The sequence below is a fragment of the Urocitellus parryii genome, chromosome 13 (assembly GCF_045843805.1).
Source record: "Urocitellus parryii isolate mUroPar1 chromosome 13, mUroPar1.hap1, whole genome shotgun sequence".
Classification (NCBI taxonomy): domain Eukaryota; kingdom Metazoa; phylum Chordata; class Mammalia; order Rodentia; family Sciuridae; genus Urocitellus; species Urocitellus parryii.
In genome coordinates this window covers 40,175,367-40,198,236 of record NC_135543.1, presented here as the reverse complement: position 1 = coordinate 40,198,236, position 22,870 = coordinate 40,175,367, and the positions used below count along the sequence as shown (strand labels likewise).

Here is a 22,870-nt window from a genome sequence, read left to right as displayed (position 1 = left end):
ATATGATAATAAGATGAATATGCAAAATGTAGACAGGGACTACTTAAAGTTCAATGATGCTACACAGAAAGCATCCCAGCACAGGACACAACATGGGCCTTCATCAGAGATCACACTCCAGATCCAACTCCTTCAGGCAGCATGTAGAGGATGGATAGACAGAAAGACAGACACAGTTCTATTATTCTCATCAGAAGAACAGAAAGAATAAAGCCAACTGGAAGTTTGAGTTTCAACTTAATAGAAGAGTTTACCTTTCTGAGTACCGATAGTAGCATTACTACCAGATTGACAAACTTGTCTGGAAAATATTTCCCAACCCAGATAAAATTAAAGAATTTTGATTTTCCAAATTCTTGTACAACAAAGTTAAACTTTTCCTGATTTTGTATTTTATATCTCACTAAAATTACTTAAATAGGAATAAATATCTTTGTATTTTAATACAAAATTGATGCATTTGCTTAATTGAGTATTTGTATCAAACATTACCAATTATAGCATTGGTGTTTAGTTTTCTTTGTGACCATTAACAATGACCATTTTTGTAGCTGTAAATTCTGACCAAAAGGGTACAATGTTTTCACAAATAACAAATTAGTACATACTGTTATTCTTATTATCATATCTACTTTTGCTTTCATTCATTTGATTGTCACAAAAGGATCCTGATTTTCAATTAGACAAGAGAATGATCGTCCTATTTATTTATGAAAATATTTATATCCTTTCAGATGTCCTAGGATTTCTTTCCAAAGTGAAGGGAGGCATTTTTTAAAATATTTTGTTTTAGTTGTAGTTGGACGCAATACTTTATTTTATTTTTATGTGGTACTGAGGATCAAACCCAGCACCCCACGTGTGCTAGGTGAGTGCTGCACTGCTGAGCCACAATCCCAGCTCCAGGGAGGCATTTTTAATTCCTGAGGCAGTAGAGAAATAGGGAATGACTGCTTAAACGTTTTCCTTCTGCAGTACTGAAGATGTTCTGAACTAGATTGTGGTGATAGGTGCACAAATTTCTGAATGTACTAAATGCAACTGAATTGTACACTTATCAATGGTTGAAATGGTGAAATTTATAGTTTGTGACTTTCACTACGATTTGTTAAAAAACCAAAGACAAAACACAAGCTTTGAAATTCAAATGTGGAACCACAATAAGTTATCAGAGCATAGAGGGTTGCCAACTTACCCTGGACACTAAGTTTTCCATTTATGCAACCAACTCTAATTCTAAATAATAAAAAGCTGAAAAGAAGCTCTTTAGTCTGGTAGCACCTTACAAACACACACTTCAAAATTTTGTTCTTTGGTTGTCGAAAATAAACTCAGAATGCAAAAGTCAATCATAATTCTATTCTCTTGGAAGACTCTATTCAGGTTTCTTCCCCTCGTTCCCCTGAGGTAAGCACAAACATTTTGACCCTGGAAAAAGAGCAGATATTGTTTTATACCATATTCAACTACATGATTTTACTGACTATATACCTAACCCAATTTTCCACTATGTGCAGGCAATGTTCTACATGCTTTAAATATGTTCATTAATTTAATCATCCTGAGAATCCCATAAAGTTGGTATTGTTGTTCTGATTTTAAAGATGAAAAAGCTGAGAGAGGATATAGAGCCTAAGAGACCCCGATAGTAACAGAGCTGGGATTCACATCCAAGCAATTTGGCTCTGGTGTCTGTGCGCCCAACTATTATGACTCAATATTTTACTAAATCAATATTGCTGGACACATGGAATTTAGTCAATGTTTTGCTACTACAGACAAAAATCTAATGAACATCCTTGAAGTCAAATACTTGCACACGAAAATAACGATCACAATAAAAGTTCCTGCAATTGAAATTGTGTTCCAAAGTATATTTAAAATTTAAGGCTTTAGATTCAACTAACAAATTTTTTAAATAAACAGTCTCACCTTTGTGAGGGATCACTTTCATCCATGGGGAAAAGATTTACTATGAAGTACACACCACCTTATTTGGTTTGGATCATCTTGTGATAAATGTCAGACATTATCTATCAAGTAAGTGAAGGAACCCAGATTGGAATATTGAGTGCCTGCTTTGGATTTTTGTTAGTTAAACTCATAATGTTTTCCCTTGACTCTACTTGTCCTCAAAATACTTGTCCTCAAAACTCCTGTATGACGGAACTATTTCTGGAATACCTTGCAATTATAACTACCTTGTAATTATAATGAGAAATTGATTCATGAGAAATCAAAATCCAATGTAAACATATACATAGGTAGATACCATTTAAAAAGCAGTACCTCAAAATAGCAATCTCACCTCAAAGTATAATATATATTAATGATATTGACAACTTGATAATGTCCCATTCTTTGAAATATTCCCCACAAATACAACAGTGACTCTGTTGAGGAATTCTATTTCTATGCTAACCTGAAAAACAATTTTGCAATTTACACCAAATCAGTCTCTAAACACAGTACAGACAAGAAACCATATTAGCACTGTTTTATTATATTGTATGACTGTAAGCACTCTTTACACATTGAATCTTTGCTTATTTTAGCCTGCCAAGTTTCTTTAAAACAAAGTAGCTTCTTCTAATGACAAAATTAAAGCTGTATTTAAAACATGGCAAAATAAACCCCATTGCACTTGAGATAGTTAACTGCTTCCTTATAAATGTAAGAAAAAAAATCTGCATATTTACAATTTAAAAACCCAAGGGAAAAAAATGTAAAGTTTTTTTTTTAAAAAGATTTTCTTACACACTAAAATAGCATAATTTTCACCTTATACATGGAAGAAAAGAATAATTCTACATGTTAAAATGATTACATTAAAATTAGAAGTCTTGGAAAATGTATCAAAAATCTAAGTCTAAAAAACCTAGATTTCAGCAGTAAATGAGAGAAAAGAAAATGGAGAACCCAATCCGAAGTTTAGAACCACTTTTAGGGTAAAGACCTTCTTCATGTCCAAAGGGAATCAAGCTTTCTTCTTGAGTGCCTTGTTTGTTCTGCACAACCAGTTCAGACCCATCCTGAAAGCCTCAGGTTCATCATGCAGCCCGCCCTCTCCCTATTCCACACTCCAAACAAGAAGAGACATGATGAAGGGGTTCTCCACAATCAAACCACTGCTGCACTGACTTAAGAAGGGAAAAGTAGGGCCAGGCCTAGGAAAGAGTTATGAGGCAGACCACTGGCCTTCACTACCACTCCCAGCATTTGCTGGTGTCTCTCCATGACCTTGAAGGCCTGTTGCTCTCTGACTTTCCAAATATGCCACTCAGGCTGGCCCTCTTCCAAAATGACAATTTGATCTCTTGGGTATGCCCTTCACTGTATTCTCAAGGACAACTTGATCTCTTTCTTTCATGCATTCTGAATTCCAGATTTCTCCTATGCAACATTTCTTGTTCCAAAATAAATTGATTAAAAAACAATAATTTACACGGAAAGATGATTGAAAATCTAGAGTATTGGCCATTTAAGTGAATGTCTCCTAGAAGTTTGGGGGACAGGGATGAGAGAGAAATAAAAGAAGGGGGCTCTTGAAACCTGGGTTATCTTGAATCAAGCCAGTGCCACTTTATAACAAGACAGTGAGTCAGGAAAACATGTCATAGCTCCCTGTTTCTGATTAGAATACAGTATAAAGGATGATAATTTATAGGATTGAGTTGATGGACAGTCACTGCCAACTGGATGGTCTCAGTAAGATTTGCCTCCCCGCCCCATGTAGCCACTACACTGTGACTTAGAAGAAATGGGTATTTGGTTCTAAATTAAAAAAATGTTCATAAATTGAAGAGAGAGAAAAAATGATAGAGGATTTAATTTCAGCAGAGATAATGTTTAAAATATGGTTTTAGTATTTGCTACCAGGAAAAACAACTTATTTCTGGAACCTTCCACCAGAAAGCTGGGAGTCCTAACTATGGTGAGTATTTACTTGTCTGCTACTAATTTGTGGACACAGAAATCTTTATACTGCAAAACAAATTTACTGTTCCAGTTGCTTCCCTCCTTTCTTCCTATGGAAGAAGTATAATTTAAAAGACAAGTATAATTTGCTTACAAGTTTAAGCAAATTATACATGAGGACATAAACTATCCTGATACACTCAGTTATCACATAGTATGTAAGAACTAGGCATAAGAAGCTCTGTTTTTTTTTTAAACCTCTGATTGTTATTAAAGGACAAACCTCAGCCCAGCCTCATTTTAAGTTGTTTCATTTTAATTTCATTTTTGATGTTAAATTGATAATAACTTCATACCCATACATATTAATTTCAAACTATATACCTATAGACTATTGCCACTCAATAGGCTAGTTCAGCAAATATTGCCTTCAAGGTCAAATGAGGAATTTGATAGTGGGAATGGGGCGAGGGTTGGTCCCAAATCTTCAGAGCAACAAAAATTTTAATTTAACTTACTCTTAATGATTTTTTTTCTCAAAACTTTGTTCATATTTAATATTTCGTGTCTATTTTTAACCTACCCCTTGAAATTAGTATATAATAATAGCTTTACTATTTTTGAACTAATATTTACCCAAAACATTTATCAGAAAAAATATCTTTAGAGAGTAGATCCTTTATAGACCGTAATTCCAATACTATAGCATGATATTTGCTAGTTGTCTGTTTTAACATTTTTCACTTCTTGGAAAAGATAAATAACAAATTGCTTCTAAAATACAAACTTGGTAAGTCATATAATTCAAAATCTAGAAAAATCCATTATATATACAGATGCTTCTATACATATGATGGGGGTTTGTTTCAATAAAACTGTCATAAGCCAAAAACGTCATTAAACTGAAAATGCATTTGATACACCTTATTTACCAAACACCGTAGCTTAGCAACGCAATACCCTGTGAAGCATCAGTTGCTTCTCATCCTGATGGCCCGACTGACTGGGAGCCGAGGCTCATTGCTACTGCACAGCATTACAAGAGTGTCATAAAGCCTATTGCCAGACTGGGAAAAGGTCAAAATTCAAATTTCAAAGTCCAGTGTCCCATGAATCTGTATCATTTTCAGATTATCACAAAGTCAAAAAAGAAAAAAACAACAACAACAACAAAAAAAAAAACAAAACTGTAAGTCAAACCATTGTTAAGTCCAGGACCATGTATATCTGATTTTGAAACATCCAGAATGCCTCACAAGGACATGTCTAATTGCAGCATGGTGACATTATCTCTTCGTGCATGCTTCTGCTAATGTAAGAAATTTGGGTTCCAAATTATTTAGAAAGTCAAGTCCATCGTCTTCCTGTTTTTCACTGCAGCAACCTACAGAACCAGCTGGAGATCCCCTTCCTTCGTAGTTATATGTGAGGACATAGTCTTGCGATGGCATGTGGTCTTCATTCTGATTGCACACATGCAACTTCTGTAAAATTAAAAGAGAGAGAGAGAGAGAGAGAGAGAGAAAGATTGTATTATTGTTTTAAACAACGTAAACATATGAACATAAAATTTATTTTTTATTTACCTTTCATGTTTAATTTTTAACCAGTGTGTCCTCTAATGGATTCCTACACACAAAAAATGCACATGATTGGTCTATATTATCACCATATCATAAAGTCAATATATTTTACATTTCTAATAATCCACACAAATAATAGATTATGTATACAAATGCTATATTTAAGTATATCAGTATTATAATTATATTTGTCCTTATATTTTATTCTAGCATTCAGGCTAGTCCCCCTAGACAATATATATATGACTGGAATTTGAGCTTTCCTATAGAACATCTTTCGTTCTGAGTTAAAGTTCTGGCTTTACCAACTATGACTTTGAACATGTTACTAGTAAGACCTTAAGTCTCTATTCCCTCATGTCCAAAATGAGAATAAAGACAGTAACCAACTCACATGATTACTTTGAAAATTAATGATAAAATAACACAAGAAATAGACACTTATTATGCCAAGCATATTATAATTGTACAATAAATGTCAACTAAAATCACTATTATATGCAGTTGTAGAGTAGGAAAGAATTACCATATTGACTTCAGAATCAAATTTCCAAGAAAATTAAAACATAGCAAAATACAGAAATGCACAAGATAATTCACTGAAATTAACAATAATCAATATAAACCACATTGCAAAAACTAGATTTTTTGTAATAAAGAAGTCAACCATATCTATTCCCATTGCTATCTTGTCTGCCAGACTGTCCAACTTCTGTTCCTCCTTCCTTTCCCCACCTGCATGCCCACCTTTCTCTAAACTGATGTTCCTTTGGTTGGCTGATGTTATCAAGTGCCCTTCTTCATGACCTTGTTCACCTTTCCTTTCATTAATCTCATTAGCAGGTGTGTACTCTTAAGCTTTCCTCTTTCTCAACCTGATCTTACATGAATACAAGAGTATTCATCCGTCTTCAAACAGATAAAGGATTAACACTTGAAATGACAAAAAAACTAAAAATGCTAAGGACATATGATAACCTACAGCCCTACCACAGGATGTTGCCCATTTGCTGTCCACCCAAGGGACTAAGCGTCCAGTCCTTTCTACAATGGCAATGGTACCCTAGTTTCAAAGTGGTAAAAACTTAACATCAGCAAAAATATTTGATCCAGTGGCTTTCTATCCTAACTTAACATTTAAGTCACCTTAGAAACTTTTTAAAAGAAGCCAAATCAATTAAATTAGAACCTTTCCAAGTAGAGCATTGGCATTAGTATTTCCCACAGTCTTCTTAAGGGATTTTGATGTGAACTGAGAATCCCTTGTTCTTTCACATTCTTGCTTTCTTCTAGATTAAAAACACTTCATTTTTGTGTGGTGATTTATCTACTAAAAAGATTTCATACAAAGGTGACATTTAAAAAATATTTCAAAATTGCTAAGAGAGCAAATCTCTAATGTTTTTACCATACACACATACAAAAAAAAAAAAAAAAAGGTTTCTTGGGTGATTTTATCATTCTACCTTATATATAGATACCATACCCAATATCAATATACAATTATAATGTGTCAATGTAGAATAAACTTAAAAGCTAATAAACAAATAATAAATAAATATCTCATATAAATAATGTTCATTTTCATTCTCAATAGCATAAATATTTTTGTTTTCACAGAGAAATACATGCTTGAATTGGGAAATTTGGAATCATGACAAATTAGAATTTTCCCCATTCTTCTATATCAAAAGAATTCATGACCGTAAGTGAACACTTAAATTTAAAACTTTAATAAAAGGTACTAGACCTCTAATTTTATGGAAGTGAATATGACAGAGGAAATGATTTTTTAAGTAGCTAATGTAACAAATCAAAGAGCTCATTTAAAAAATGACCAGAGAAAGCAAGAGAAAGAACATGGAACAATATATAAAAGCAATCTCTAAAAATATACACATATTAAACTTCAAAGTTGAAGCGCGTAGGGAAACTCACCTCTCCAAGTCGGGGCTGAGTGAAATTGTGCCACTCGGAGTAAGTGTATCTGCAGTTGTCCACATCCATGTGTCCTCCCCTGCAGGAATCCAGCGTGTGATGATGCCCAGCCCCCCGGCAGGAGTCCAGGGTCTGGTGTCCTTTCACCATTTCAATAGTTTCCTGCCCTCCATTTCTGATTCCAGATCCCAAGGTGCCACAAAAGCCGTGACTAGAGTTGTTGGCAGTCTGGGCTGTGAATCCATTAGCAGAACACTACAATTTAATACAAAATAAAGTAAAACCATCTGTGTTGGGAGGAAATGAATTTCAAATAAAGTAGCAAGAAGGCAAGGGAGAGAGAACATCCATTCCACCTTCTATGTATTCATTCATGTTTTCAACAGACATTTATCAATATTTACTATAAGTGCAAAGGCACAGGGATACAAAAGTAGACATCGTCCCTCTGTGACTGCAAGAAGCTTTTATTCTAATAAGAAAAAAAAAAGATAAGACTTTTAAGAATGTGTTTACTCTGCTGTGTAGGTGAACACAAAATGCTAGCAACACAGAGGTCAAAGATTAAAACACAATCCCAGAAAGAATAAGTGGAGTAGACTGGGAAAACTCTGAGCTGAGGGACTAAAAACCTGTAGGAGTTGGGGAAGAATGCAAAACTGTAGAAGAGTCTGGAGTCAAAGGTAAATGGGGTACTTACTGCAGGGGTCCTCAACTTCAGTGACTTGAGAATGGCTACCACATGAAGTTGAGAGAGAGGGAGAGAGAGACGGTGACAGGCACACAGAGGGATGAAAGAGGGCCAAAGGAGAAAAAGATTGCACAGAGAGATGAAGGAGAAAAAGTCCTCCATGATGTGCTAAAAAAATTTAAACTTTATCAATGAGATTATAGAGACCCAATGAAGTGTTTTAAATTATTACAGAGAGGAACACATTTTAAAAATATCTTTCTAGACAATAATGTAAAAGATAAATAAGATGGAGACAAATTAATATCATGAAGATCAGATGGGGCCACTGAATTATTTCCCATGAAAAATTATAAGGACCTAAACCTAGGCAGATAATGATGAACTCAAAGTGGATGGACTCCAGAGTATTCTGGTGGCTAGATGGATGAGCAGCAAAGCGAGAGTCAGGAATGACTCCTTTTACTTGGCCAACTAGATAATAATACAATTCACTGAAATCAGAAAGAAAAATGTTCTTATGGGCAAGAGGAGGGTGAGCAACTCAGTTTTTGGAGTCATGTATTTAAGACACATGAAGTTTCAAGTTGGACATATAAATATGCAGCCTTAGAGCTCATGTGAGAGACCTAATCTGGAGACATAATTCTGGGAGTCATAATTTTGGGGTGATAGTTGAAACCTCAGGAATAATTAAGGTACTCAGAGAAAATTGTAGACCATTTAAAAAGGGTTAAGGATAGAACCACAAGAAAAAATCATGTCTCAAAGCACGGAGAAGGGAAATATAGTTGTGACAGGATCTGTCTAAAACAACCACTGAGATAATAGAAGGAACTAAAAAAGTAGGACTCTGAAGCCATGCAGACAGGATTATGAGAAGGAGGGAATGACCAAGCAATTTTTAAAAATTTGGAGCATGATAAGAATTAATTCAAATACAGGACGTTGGGGCTGGGGTTATAGCTCAGAGGTAGAGCGCTTGCCTTGCACATGTGAGGCACTGGGTTCCATCTTCAGCACCACATAGAAATAAATAAAGTAAAGATATTGTGTTTATTTTTAAAAAATCTTTTTTAAAAAAATACAGGATATGCCCATTGGATATAAGTAAAAAAGTGGAAAAGTAGTCATTGGTGACCTTTGTCAAGGAAATTCCAAAAAGTATCGAGTAAATAAGAAGTAAAATTATAGATGAATCTGGTATATTTTTTTTTTTTCTTTCCAGAAGTTAGTTCAAAAAAAGAATGAGAGAGCGAGGGAGGGAGGGAGGGTAACTAGCCAAGTGTCAAGGAAACGCTTTGAAATGAAAGAGATTGATTAAACATTAACTTAGCCCTGGACCTGCACTCCAGCACTCTGGGCCACAGGTCAGGGGTTATTTATAGCAGTAAATTGCTGTGTCAGCTGACTATGCACCATTATGCTACTGTCACAACAAGAACCTTCACTATAATCAGACTGTCCATTTTGCCATCCTCTTATTGATTTAATGTTTCTACTATTAAATGTCTAGAGTCTTTAATGAAACTGGAAGATATTCAAGTTCAAATGATTTATATAACCTGAAATATATCTACAAGTCATGCATGCTATCTCGTTGTCTTTGGAGGGGAAAAAATCAAAAAAAGAGAATTGAAAAGTAGCCATTTGGTGGCAGTGCTACCCCATATTTAGATTGCTGCTACAGTCAAATTCCATTATAAGAAAAAATTAATTCCTGACTATTAAATCTCCATGATGGTGAAATTTTGTCATAATAAATACATATCCAAGTTAATGAAAGACCTGAAAATACACAAAAATCTATGCCGATGTTGACTCCACAGTGCCAGACACTGGATCTATTCTCTGTTTTCTTCCTGCTCACATTTATCTGCTTTCTCCCAAAGTTTCACAGGGTATCAACTACTCCCTACTCAGGTCAATAATTCCCCAGATTTACTTTTTCTGATTTTTCACCCAACCCTCGACCCCTCTGAATATTTTTAATTAAAACTCTGATCCAAAACTAAAATCATCACCTTTCCTTATTGTACTTATGAGAATTTATGTAATCACTGTGAAATGTTGTTAAAGTTTGTAAAAGTTTGCTTAAAATTATGTTCTGGCATGAATAAATGATACCAAGCACCTTATAGAATATTACTACTCCTTCAACTTCTACTAATTATAATAATAGTAATAAAAGTGTTCCTAATAGAGAATGGGTAAATATGGTAAAATGGCCAATCAATACTATCAGATCTAGAATCAAATGGCAAAAAACAGATATTAAGTAAAGCTTATCAATTCCATTTTCACATATAAAATAAGAACTTACTATAACTCAGGGCTACTTAGCACCTAAACCCATTTTCTGACATACTTTACAATTGTGGAGATAATCATAGCATTCTGCAAGTAGACATGTCAAGCATAGATGGCTATGATTTTGCATAATGGTGAGAAGGAGGTAAAGAGTCACATGGTAAATAAGAAAGGCTTCCTCATTTGGAGATATAGAAAATGACACACATCATCATTGTTCCTGCCTATACCCTCTGCCACTTTATCTGTACTTTTTACTTTGTCCTTCAAATTCAGTAAACAGCTAAACATTATGTCTTCAAAAATATGTCTTTTTCATTCCTACTTTAAAATTCACTTTTCCATTATCCTAATAGTGCTATCTCATGTTTAAACTCTCAGAATATCTAGAGCCTTAACTTCTTCCCTAACACACACACACACACACACACACACACACACACACAAAAAAAAAAAAGGCTTTCTCTTGATCCCCCTTCTGACTCAGCATTTCAGAAGTGACTGGCATGGGGCTGGGGATGTGGCTGAAGCGGTAGCGCGCTCGCCTGGCATGCATGTGGCCCGGGTTCGATCCTCAGCACCACATACAAACAAAGATGTTGTGTCCGCAGAGAACTAAATAATAATAAATATTAAAATTCTCTCTCTCTCTCTCTCTACCTCTCTCTACTTCTCTCTCTAAAAAATAAATAAATAAATAAATAAAAAAGAAGTGACTGGCATGATGTCACTCTTCTCTGAAAAAGTCTGGCCTGACTCTTCCTACCAAGAAAATAAAGTCTCTTGTGATAAAATCCCAGCTCCCACCTCTCCCTTTCAACCTTTCATCTGAAGCCTCTATTCCAACATGGTTTCTTCCATTCAAAGCAATTTATTTACTATTTGTCCCAAAAGTCCCTAGACTTTGCCATCACCTTTATTATTCTTTAGACCATTTTCCCCTCTTTAGTTATTCTCTCCATCTCCTCTAAGTTACAATGAAAGCCACACCCCTTTTCCCAGGCCTTCCTAGTTGATTCAAACCATAAAAGTTATACTTATAGATTATAGGTGTCTTTGAATTCCAACAGTGTTTTATCACACGAGTTTACTGTCATATTCTTATTTATCTTTTCCATTAAAGTAGATTCTGTTTCCCATAAGAAGAGCCATGCCTTGTAAGTATTTTTTCATATCTATCCCACAAAATGATAAGCATAGAACTAAGCAGCTCTAAGGAAACAGGGTGACAGTAATGGTCCATATCCCCATTACAATTTTTAAACAGATTATTTTTCTACTTATCTTGAAAACTTTTAGAAAGTTTTTAAAATCTTATTACAAAATAATCAAAGAATAAGATTAAATGAATAAGCTTTGGAAATGTAATTGAAAAGAGCAGCCAAAATATTTTGTCACAATAAATTCACATCAAAGAATCAGCTTTAAATCATAATACTAAAGAAAGAAAAATAATAATTCCAGAAAATTATATACTTACATTGTTGTGTGCATACATGAAAATATAATAATGAATCCCACCATTATATACTACAATGCACCAGTTTAAGATATGGAAAAAAGAATTTTTTTAAAAAGTAGTCAATTCATTTGACTCAAAGTTCTCAAAATAAATAAAGTCAAAAAATATGACTAAAACACAAATCTGGTTTAATATATTTAATAAATACTACTATAGAAACATTTGAATACTGACAAACCAAATACTTATACTTACAAAATTGGACCTGATTAGAAATGTAAATAAACTCCTAAATTTTGGAAAAGCTTCATGAGGATGAGTTAAAGGAAACAAATGATAGTAGATAAAGATTCATCCAAAAAAAAAAAACAAAAAAAAACCTACTTACCACTCTATCATCTCCAGGTGCTTCTGTGTTTGATATAATTAAGTTCTGCTGTGCTAAATCTTCAGGGAAACTTTTCCCTTTTCTGGCACTAACAACTCCACATACTAAAGTCAGCAATACAGCTAAGTTTAAAAGAAAACAAACTTAATTTAACATATGTAGAATAAAATAACCATGTACAACTACAATCATTCCTCATTTCTCATAACTTAGGGTAAATGAAACTAACAAGCACAATTTCCCATGAATTATCTTGGCCTTCTAAGTTAATAAACCACAATTTAGCTTAGATTTTAAAATTTGAAAGAATCGTATATGTGATTTGATAATTTTCTGATTTAAGGGACTTCTGCCCACCACATTAAAGCATATGAGTTAAGTAACACATTTAAAAATCATTGACATTCATTTAAGACAAAGATACTAAAGAGACTTACTGATTCCCCAAGGTGACTATATAAAAAGATGACAAAACAGATCCTTTTCTTTTGGGGGGTAGAGGGCTACTGGGGATTGAACTCAGGGGCATTCAACCACTGAACCTTATCCCCAGCCCTATTTTGTATTTTATTAATACAAATAAGCAACTCAAGGTCCCTCTGAGTTGCTTAGTGTCTCACTGTTGCTGAGGCTGGCTTTGAACTTGCAAATTTCCTACCTCAGCCTCCCCAACTGCTGGGATTACAGGCATGTGCCACCACGCCCAGCTCAAAACAGACTCCGTTCTAAGAGTAGATTTATCTCTAAGTATCTTCATTAAACCTAGTTTGCATCTATCTATCTAGAATTTTTGTTCTATATCATAATTATGGGAGGTTCATAATTTATGATAATAAAACCAATAGTAATACCAACAATTCTTTACAATGATTTAAGGACCCAATAATAGATTGGCAAAGCTACAGCCTCAAATCCCCCACCATATGTTTTTGTATGGACCATGGGCTAAGACTTTATATTTTTAAATAATTGAAAAATCCCATAATAATAAAAAACAATAATAATAATGACATGAAAATTACATGTAATTTGAACTTTTAGCTTCTGTATCAAATTCTATTAGAATACAACTATGTCTATCATTTACGTATTTCCTATGGCTACTTTTAATTTCAAGGGCAGATTTGATTAAATACAATGAAACTGTCTGCACAGTTTAAAAAATATGCTTTTATGTCCTTTATAGAAAAAGTGTACCAACTTTTGCCTACTCAAAAGTGCTCCTTTTCTGGTATATAGTAGATGTTCAATATACATATTTATTTTGTATAACTAAAAAGAACTAATAAATTTTATATATATATATCATTTATACTATAGATAGATAAGATAGTTGGGCTGATGAAAAATAACAAACGATTATTAGAAATTTACCAGACACTATTCTAAGCATTTCAGATGCATTAACTCAGCTAATCCTCAGTGCCACCCCATACAGTAGGTTACTACAACTGTCCCCTTTTGCAGATTAGAAAACCTAAAGTTACATAACTTGCCCCAGGACCTATAGCTTGCAAGTAATAAGGGCTGGGTATAAATCCAGAATCTTGCTCTTAAGCACTACTCCTATCACAGAACAGAGCTAATCCAAGCTAGAGCATGGACAGAAGTAAAAGCAGAGGGAATTATGGTGTCATTAGGAACTACATAGCTGGCAGAGGGAGGCTAATAGAATTCAAAATTTGCAAGATAAACCCAAGATGAGATTTCTGTGATCTGAACATCTCCCCCATGTCTTTGGCTGAAAGGCAAGAAGACATGAAATGAAAGGCTTTTGTGAACTCTCATATCAGGAGTTTTAGATGCTTCTCTTTAGCCCTAAAAGGTGGTAACACCAGGATCAAGGAATAGAAACTGTATGTTAGTAGATTTAGTGCAATCTAAAAAAATATTTAACAATTCTGTCCACATTAAGAAGTTTTCTGTCTCAAGAAAGAGCATGTTTCCTTCCATAGTAAGGTCTCAAAACAAACTCAGATAATAACACAAAGGGAACTTCTGAGAATATTCACATCTGATGGATGCTTGCACAAGCTGACTGAAGACCCATTCCTGCACTCAGATCTTCTATTATGCATGTGAACATGAAGTAAGTGACAATACTTACAAAACAGTAGTGCTATGCCCAGTAATATTGCAAGGATGGCCCATTTTCCAAGTGACACGTCTGCACTTCTTGAAGTTGAGGCACACTGACTGGGGTGAGTACAGTCACAGAGATCAACTCGCAAGTTTCGGGTTGCAGATTGGCCCGCTCTGTCTTTCACAGTAATAGGAATGATATATTTTTGAAGTTCAGCATTTTTCCGGTATGACAGACGGGCAGCTGTATCTGTAAGAAAATTTTGTAAAAAATAAAAAAGTTGTTTTTGAATGATCATGTATTTTTCCCTTAGCATCTGTTTGAACACAATTTTTTTTAAAGGCATTATATTCTTAGGAGTTGCCAGCCATATGAAAATAAATACAAATGGAGAAATACCTTCAACCCTTTCAAAGAATACTATAACTTAACATGTTACCCCTTATAACTCTGTGGAAGGAGGCCGAAAAGAAATAATTTGGCATTGGAATGACCCAGTAGCCTTCCAGCAATATTTAATATTCCTATCTATGCAAACTAGTAGTGCTAGATTCAATCTTAATATACAGCTCAAGCAGTTTTCTTTAGTACCAGTTCATACACACATAAAGAATTTGCATTCTCTTATCCATTTACCTTCTGGTGTCTGTTCCTTATCTTTAGGGGGAAAGAAAGTTTTTAAAGCTCTCAATAGATCTTTCATGATTAATGCCTTACATCTGGAAGTAATTGCAACACCAAAAAGCTGATTGTGTCACTCAGACTAATTATAAGACTGATGCAAAAATAGATAACGAACATCATAACAGTTTGTTTTCATTAATGTGATAGTTTTCTCCCGTGGTCTTAAAACCTTACTTTAAAAACTCCACAGACTTTCAATGGTAATCACAACCTCCTTGAATTTTTATAACAGACTTAAAAATATAACCAACTAGCAAAACATACATACTAGAAGTCACCTGGAATTTCTAAGCCTTGGTGAATGTACTGTTATAACTCTGAGAACTTGAAGGGTTTTGGCTGAACCTCATATCTTAAAGTCCTTCAAGGAATGTGAATTACTGCTTGGGTTAATTTGGGAAAATTCAGGACCATAAATGTCTAGAGTGAGACTTTCAAGTCCCACTCCTCCTTCAAGATTACCAGTTGAGCCATCGTCATGTTTTATTTATTCACAGAAGTGCAGCCTCTGATGTTCCTTATCATTCAATTATGCCCTCTTCAAATTGCCCTCCTGTCACCAATGTCAACTTTATAGGGCCTAAATCTGGATACAGCGCTGTCTTCCGAGAACATTTCTAGTGCACATCTGCTGTCACCTACTGTCCAAAGTCAGTTTCCTCAGTCTGGCACCTAAGACTCTTCATCGCCAGAATTTCCTCCCAAACTGAGCATTCCTATAAAAACCTTCTAGACTCTAATAACAACAATCCATTTATTCCTCTAGTATGTTTCTTATTTTATGAATACTTCTTAATCAAATATTGATTAAATACTTTTTAAGCAGTTAGGAACTGTTAAGCACTGGACTAGGTACTGGAAATAACAAAGAATTACAAATCTTGTGAGAAGCTCATGTGCTAGAGGACAGAGGAACCCATGTGACAATGCAAGATGAAAGGTGAAATAATGCAGGTACCATAAGGCTGTGGTGCTGCTCCTTAGAATTCAAGAAAGACTTCACAGAGGTTGAGCATCCCAGCTGGGATTGTGTTTGTTATTCATTAATACACACACACACATACACACACACACACACACACACCTACTTGGGATCTTGAACACTGCCTAATGCTAGGTACTCCAAAAATATTACGAATCAATATGAAGTAAGAAATAAGAAAGGAGTTGTTCTAGGAAGAAGGGACAGAATATCCAAAAGTCCAGTTGCATAAAAGAGCAGGACAAATCACAGTGGTTTCAGAGACTGAGGCAGGAGGATCGCAAGTTCAAAGTCAGCCTCAACAACTCAGTGAGGCACTGAACAAACAACTTAGCAAGACCCTGTCTCAAAATAAAATACAAAAAGGGCCAGGGATGAAACTCAGTAGTTAAAGCACCCCTGGATTCAGTCCCTGGCACACACACACACACAAAAAAATGACATAGTAATAACAAAACAACAGAGTGAAATGTGAATGAAATACAGAGCACTACACCCCCCCAAAAAAAAAAAAACTGTGATCATAGGAGGTATCTCTTAGAGGTTCCAATGCCAAGGCCCCTTTTCATATTCCACCATGTTCCTGTACAGAGTTCTCACTTCCAGAGCCTGTTTACAATACAATTTAAGCTACACATCTTCTGGTCTCTCTTTTCCCTGACTGGTATTAATTAAAACACACAATGAAAGTTTATCTTAACAAAAAGCTGCCCAATATTTTGATAAGCATATTTTGTCTGTCTTGTAAATGTAAATATTGCTTGCATAAAAGTTATGATTCCCTTCATCTTATTTATAATATGTAACACACTCACCACACAATATTTGTAAAAGATTATTTGACCTCCTGAAAATCAATTTTTGCATTATGTTTTGTGTAAGTAAACAAGTAAATCCATCCTCCAGTAATTCTTTCATTTCAGAGCATATGAATCATGAGTTTTGACTAAATACCATTAACTTTGTTGATGGTCCATATTCTATTGACTTCTGGAGAGGTGTTTGCCAAGCTGAAATGAAATGGAGCTCCATGGACAGGTTCATCAAGATCGATGGCTGAAATGTCAACGTATGTCATCTTTGGTTTGCAAACTACAAGGTAATCTTGGAGTAACTGGGGCGGGTTGTCATTCACATCTTCAATGTTCACTGCAAGCGTTCCAGTACATGATCTGCCATCTGAGAAGAGGAAGAAACCAGGTTTAGCATTGCTTCTAAATTCTTGTTTTGTGGTTTCTTAAGGGGAAAAAAGTAATTTATAATCTATATATGACATATGAATTCTTTTAAAAATTTTTTAATTATACATGACAGTAGAATGTATTTTGGCAGAACATACGTACATAGAGTATAACTTATTTTACTGAGGATCCCACTTTTGTGGTTGTACGTGATGTGGAGTTTCCCTGGGAGTGTATACAAACACAAGACTAGGAAAGTTATGACCAATTAATCTAACTCTTTCCTATTACCCACCCCTCTCCCTTCCCTTTGTTTCCCTGTGTCTATTCCGATGGATTTCTATTTCAATCTCCTTTGTTTGGGGTTAGCATCCACAAATCAGAGAGAACATTTGGCCTTTGGATTTTGAGGATTGGCTTATTTCACTTAGTCTGCTAGTCTCCAGTTCCAATGATGTATGAGCTCTTTAAAACAAACTCTCTGATTATTATAGGCATGGTGAATAAGAACATGAATAAATAAAATCTGCAGATAATTTAAAATGATTACTGCTGTTAATAATATCAGATAAAAGTTTTAACACATCTTTTACCAGAATTACTACCAAATAATAAATATAAATGTCTGAAATGCAAATCCTGTTTCCTTGAGTTCCTGGTGCAAATGTTAATAAGCAGCGAGACAGTTACAGAAATTTATCCTAACTTTGGTTAGGTTTTAATCCCATCATGTATTTAAACCACTCAGGGAAATTTTTAAAATATATGATTCCCAGGCTCCACAACCAGATATTCTGATTCAATTAGTCTAAGGTAATATCTATGCCTTGACATTTTAATTTTAATATGAAGCCAGACTTGGGATATTCTAGGGTAATTTATGAAACATAATTCAAGGAAAGGATCATCTTGACCTAATAATCACCTGGACTATTTAAAAGCTCAATTTAAAGTGACACAAAGAGACCTGGAGGAATCTCATGAGTCTGTTTCATCTAGTTCTAGATTTAAATTTTATCTTTGTCCTTTAACATGGAGAACCACATAAGCAGTTGAGGTCCTGCCCTACATCTAGAGAATACACAGATAGAGATGGGTTTCTGTTGCTAAGCAGTTTCACCTTGTTAGATGATTAAGACAGATAAGAACAGTCTTTAAGATAATTTCTAAGAATTGCATATGCTTATCCCAAAAATAATTCTGCACAGGAATACTAATTTGTTCTCCCATTCTTTTATGAAACATTAGATTGATTTTTTTTTTACCTTGGTCTATTGCCAGGACTGTAACATTATAAACATCATTTCTGGGAGCCATAACTTCTCTGTCCAGGACTTTGGAAACTGTTATTAACCCCGAAATTTCATCTATGCTGATCCATTCTTTAGGATCATGCAATTTTTTGTATCTGTTAAAAAAAAAATAAGAATAAACTCTGGCATCGTGATATGTTTTAATAATAAGAAATTATTTCAATTGTGACAAATGTATTATTAATAAATGGTTATAAATTTCTTTGTACCTTAAGCCATTGCTATTTTTAGTTTCAGGGTCATATGCCTTATAGCCATTGACCTTTAACCCCGCTGCTGAGTTTTCTTTAATTCGCACATACTGAGCTGGAGGGTTACATTCAGGCCCTTCATCCTGATCCTTCACTCGAACAGTAACCAAAGCTCGATTCATGGTGGGTACTCTGGTTGCAATATCTCTAATAAATGGAACTTCATTGTTTACTCCAATTTCTAAGATCATTTGATGATTTTCTTCATAATTCAGTGGCTTTAAAATAAAAATAAAAACAGATGTATCCACATCAGTGTAAAATACATTTGATATTTCAAACAGCAAATGAACTTTTGTCAATAAGAACAATAAATTCATTCTCACATTTTTTTTTTCAATATTGACTTCTATCCCTTCCTAAGGACAGAGGTGATTCTGAGCTAAAAAGCCTTTGGTAAGATTCATCCAAAACTTTATGTAGGTAGTTTTATAAAATTGTAGGAAAGAAATTCTATATTTCTTTCTTACTAAGGAAAACTTTCTTATATTTCTTTCTTACTAAGAAAAACTGTCCCGAAATATGGAAATACCATAAAATGAAGACAATATTTAGCAGACTGGCCTTATTAGTCACCTAACTTTCTAAGGAAAAGCAACTGTTTCCTACTGACTTGGGGCCCAGGCATTTGACAATTCTTCTAAAGTTAGATATTAACTTTAACAAAACTCAAAAGGTACAATGATTTTATTTTCTGTCTGATAGAAGAGATAGTCCAAATGTCTGCTTTAATTCCCTATAAGGCTTCTAACTAGGCCATCTCATAGCAGCTTTTTCTTTGATCAAATCCATCCAGGGTCTCATTACTTCCTAGGAGTCTACTTTGTCTTTTTGTTGGTTCCCTTACTACCTATAGTTATGCAAATTATATTTTTGACAATCGGAGAATAATACGTTGGCATTGTCTATAGTTTTTTCAGTGAAATTCTGATAGAGGAAACAGAAAGGAGTCAAAGAAACACGAGGGTCTTAATGGCACTTGTTAAATACACACCCCTTTTCTAAGAAGTGAAGATAAATATACTGAATCCTCATACTCTCCTGGGGTAGGTATTATCATCCTCCCCATTTTACAGAGCTGCAAACTGGAAAAGAGAGAGATAAACTGATTTTCCTAAAGCCAAAAGTATGTGTTTGAGCTGGAATCTGAAGTCAGGTTCTCTGGTTCAAGTCTTTTTCCTTAACCAGCTGACTATAATCCCTCTGCTAAACTAAGCTGCTTAATTGGTTCACTAGCCTCTGTCAATTTTTAAGTCAACACCTTAGTAATTGATTTTTAGGTAGTAAATCCAGCAAAACCCTTAAAACACTATTTTCCACCACACAGTAAAGTTAAAACACACTTTCTCTGATTCTCTTTCTGCTTATCAATACAACCACTGGATAAACATTGAACAAAATCAAAGCTGATAAATTAAATTATTTTTAACCTGTCCTTACAACCAGGTATTAACAGAATGAGAGATTGATAATCATGAACCCTCTAAGAAATCAAGAAAATGTTTGAATCATACAATACATAAAACATAGGTGAAGCCTTTTATTTTTATGAATATCCCAGAAACTATAAAGTCAAGAAAGAAAGAAAGCTAATATTTTCTTTTTGATGCCGATGAACCCCATCTCAACAAATTATAAATGCTGGCAGGCCCATGCAGAGTGGAAGGGCAACTGTTGGCAATGTTGCACTAGTAGAGGGGCAGTTATGTGATCCAGAAAATCTTGCTAAGCTTACAGTTTCTTCAGGTAATTTTTCAGGGCTTAAGTTGGATATTACCTTAGTTCCTTAAAACTCTGCAAAAGATATGAAATCTGGTAGGCTAATGAAAAAAGGTAAATTCTCTTCCACCAACAGTGTTTTTGTTTTATTATTTGAAAAAAATCTTCATGTTCATGTACAAATACAGCAGAATGAATTTTCTATTATGTCTAATTATAATACACCAATGGAAAAATAAGAATTGCTCAAAAATATCCCATATCTTCCCTGAATTTTTAGTAACTCCTTAGGACATGTATTTTAGCGGAGATGGAACTGAGAGCCATCCATGTTGAGAATGATGAAGAACAAAGCTGTCCTCATTCAAATCCATATGCATTACTGTTGGCCCTGACAGGAAAAGAAAACACTGAGGTGGAGAGATCTTCCAGGACTCAGATAAAGGCAGAGTCAGCTCATACTCTATAGTTACAGAAAAGTCATCTGTATGGAAAAGTGTAACATTGGTCCCAAGAATATCGTATGACTTTTTAGAGTAAAATAATAAAATTCTATAGTTCACCAAGTGCTTTCACTTTCATTGTGTTTGCATAACTATTAGTTAGGCAGAGAGAAGCATTATTTCCATTTTACAGATAATACAAAGATAACTTTCCAAGGTCACAACAAAGAGAAGCAACTTAACATAATGCTTAACAGCACATGCTTTGAACCATAGACATATGTCCAAACCTTGTCTGTAATACATCTATGCTAAGTGACTTTGGTACAGCTTCCTATCCTAACTTTCTGGTCTGTTCAGTTGGTTTAAGAACAACATTTATTGCTTTAATGTACAGTAAGTGCTTTACACTATTTTCCACCACACATAGTTAAAGTTAAAACATACTTTCTCTGATTCTCTTTCTGCTTATCAGTACAACCACTAGCTAAACATTGAACGAAATCAAAACTGATAAATTAAATTGTTTTTAACCTGTCCTTACAACCAGGTATTATGCAGGAAAATTGAGAGAATAGTCATGTGTTTGTTGTTGTTGTTGTTGTTGTTGTTGTTGTTAACAGTCAAAATGCTATAAGGCGATGATAAGATAAACTAACAAAAAACAATGTTTGCATTTATTAATTTATTAAGCAAAGAAATATAACTGAACAATTCTTAATTTACTGATTACTTAATCCTTCAGGTATAAAAGAAAAAGAAAAATGTGCACTTTTCCTGAACATGATTCTCAAAAGTAAAAACCAGAAAACTGGAAAAGGAGAATTCCCTTAGAGTAGAGAAGAACACTGCATATTTCACCGACAAGGAGGTCAATCCTCATTGGAAGAGAGGCTACCAAACTTAAAGATGAATTTCAAATGCACTGATAGAAAATAGAAGATGTCTCACTTGAGTTTAAAGGTACAACTACACAGTCATAAACATTTTCCAAGGAAAAGAATATGATACTTTCGAATCCAGTATGACTACTAAAGAAACTCTGATAAATTCAGGTTTTCTAAGATTTTCCATAAATATGGAAAGGAAGACATAATATTGACAAATACAAATATTATTGATTAAAATGTTAGAAAATAGCATGTGACTCAGATTAAAAATGAATAAGCTTAGCAAAGGAGCTGATAAGGACAGAAGGTAATTATTTAAAAATTAAACCCAGAAAAATAGAAGTGAATCAAAGTTCCAATAAGAGAAGATACCCTGATGCCAATGAAGGTGTTGCTTTATCAAGCCAAGTAACACAAGTGTACCCAGCTGGAAGAACAGCACAGGGATTATGAATAAGGACCCTGCATTCATCAGGTCTGGGTTGGCATTCTGAATATAAAAACAGAGCTATCTGTCCTGGATAATTACACATGTGATGACCTGAATTCAGGGGACAAATCATCTGTCCTAGGCACCTATGAATTATAATATATTACTTGTCTTTGTCTCCTCATCTGGAAATAGGAGGAGGGAGAGTAAGAATCACCTGGTGTTGCTGTGAACATGAAATACATTTTTTTAAATTCAATGGTGTTTGAGTTTTTTAAAACTCTTTCAAAGCATGGGAAAAAGAAAAATAGATATATTATTTTAATGAAACAAGCATAAAATTGATAGTAAAAAAACATCAATTGTACAAAAGAAGTAAACTATAAGCAAATCTCATTTGTGGATTTGGACATAAATCCTAGATATAAATTATCTATAGATAATTTTCCTATAGATATTAGGAAAAAAAACCTCAACAAGAAAAGAACATTAAAAATTTAATTTATCACATAAAAAATAGAAATTATCTTAATTAAGCAATTCCATTTCTATAAATTTATCTTCCATTATTGTAAAGTGATATGTATACATGGCTATTCATTGT

At 34.3% G+C, this 22,870-nt stretch overlaps 1 protein-coding gene across 2 annotated transcripts in view; it reads right to left on the bottom strand.

The window, feature by feature from the left end:
* Positions 1 to 5,204: 5,204 nt before the first annotated feature.
* Positions 5,205 to 22,870, bottom strand: part of Dsc3 (desmocollin 3) — a 42,030-nt gene continuing 24,364 nt past the window's right edge. Inside the window, exons 10-16 of one of the 2 annotated variants that reach the window (XM_077792290.1) lie at positions 18,743 to 19,002; positions 18,486 to 18,628; positions 16,994 to 17,218; positions 14,398 to 14,622; positions 12,291 to 12,412; positions 7,440 to 7,694; positions 5,205 to 5,402 (exon numbers count right to left, since the gene is read on the bottom strand). In XM_077792290.1, coding sequence (XP_077648416.1) covers positions 5,205 to 5,402; positions 7,440 to 7,694; positions 12,291 to 12,412; positions 14,398 to 14,622; positions 16,994 to 17,218; positions 18,486 to 18,628; positions 18,743 to 19,002 — 1,428 coding nt within the window. Of the gene's footprint in view, positions 5,403 to 5,520; positions 5,548 to 7,439; positions 7,695 to 12,290; positions 12,413 to 14,397; positions 14,623 to 16,993; positions 17,219 to 18,485; positions 18,629 to 18,742; positions 19,003 to 22,870 lie in introns of those variants that run through there. The other variant, XM_077792291.1, reaches the window with a different exon arrangement.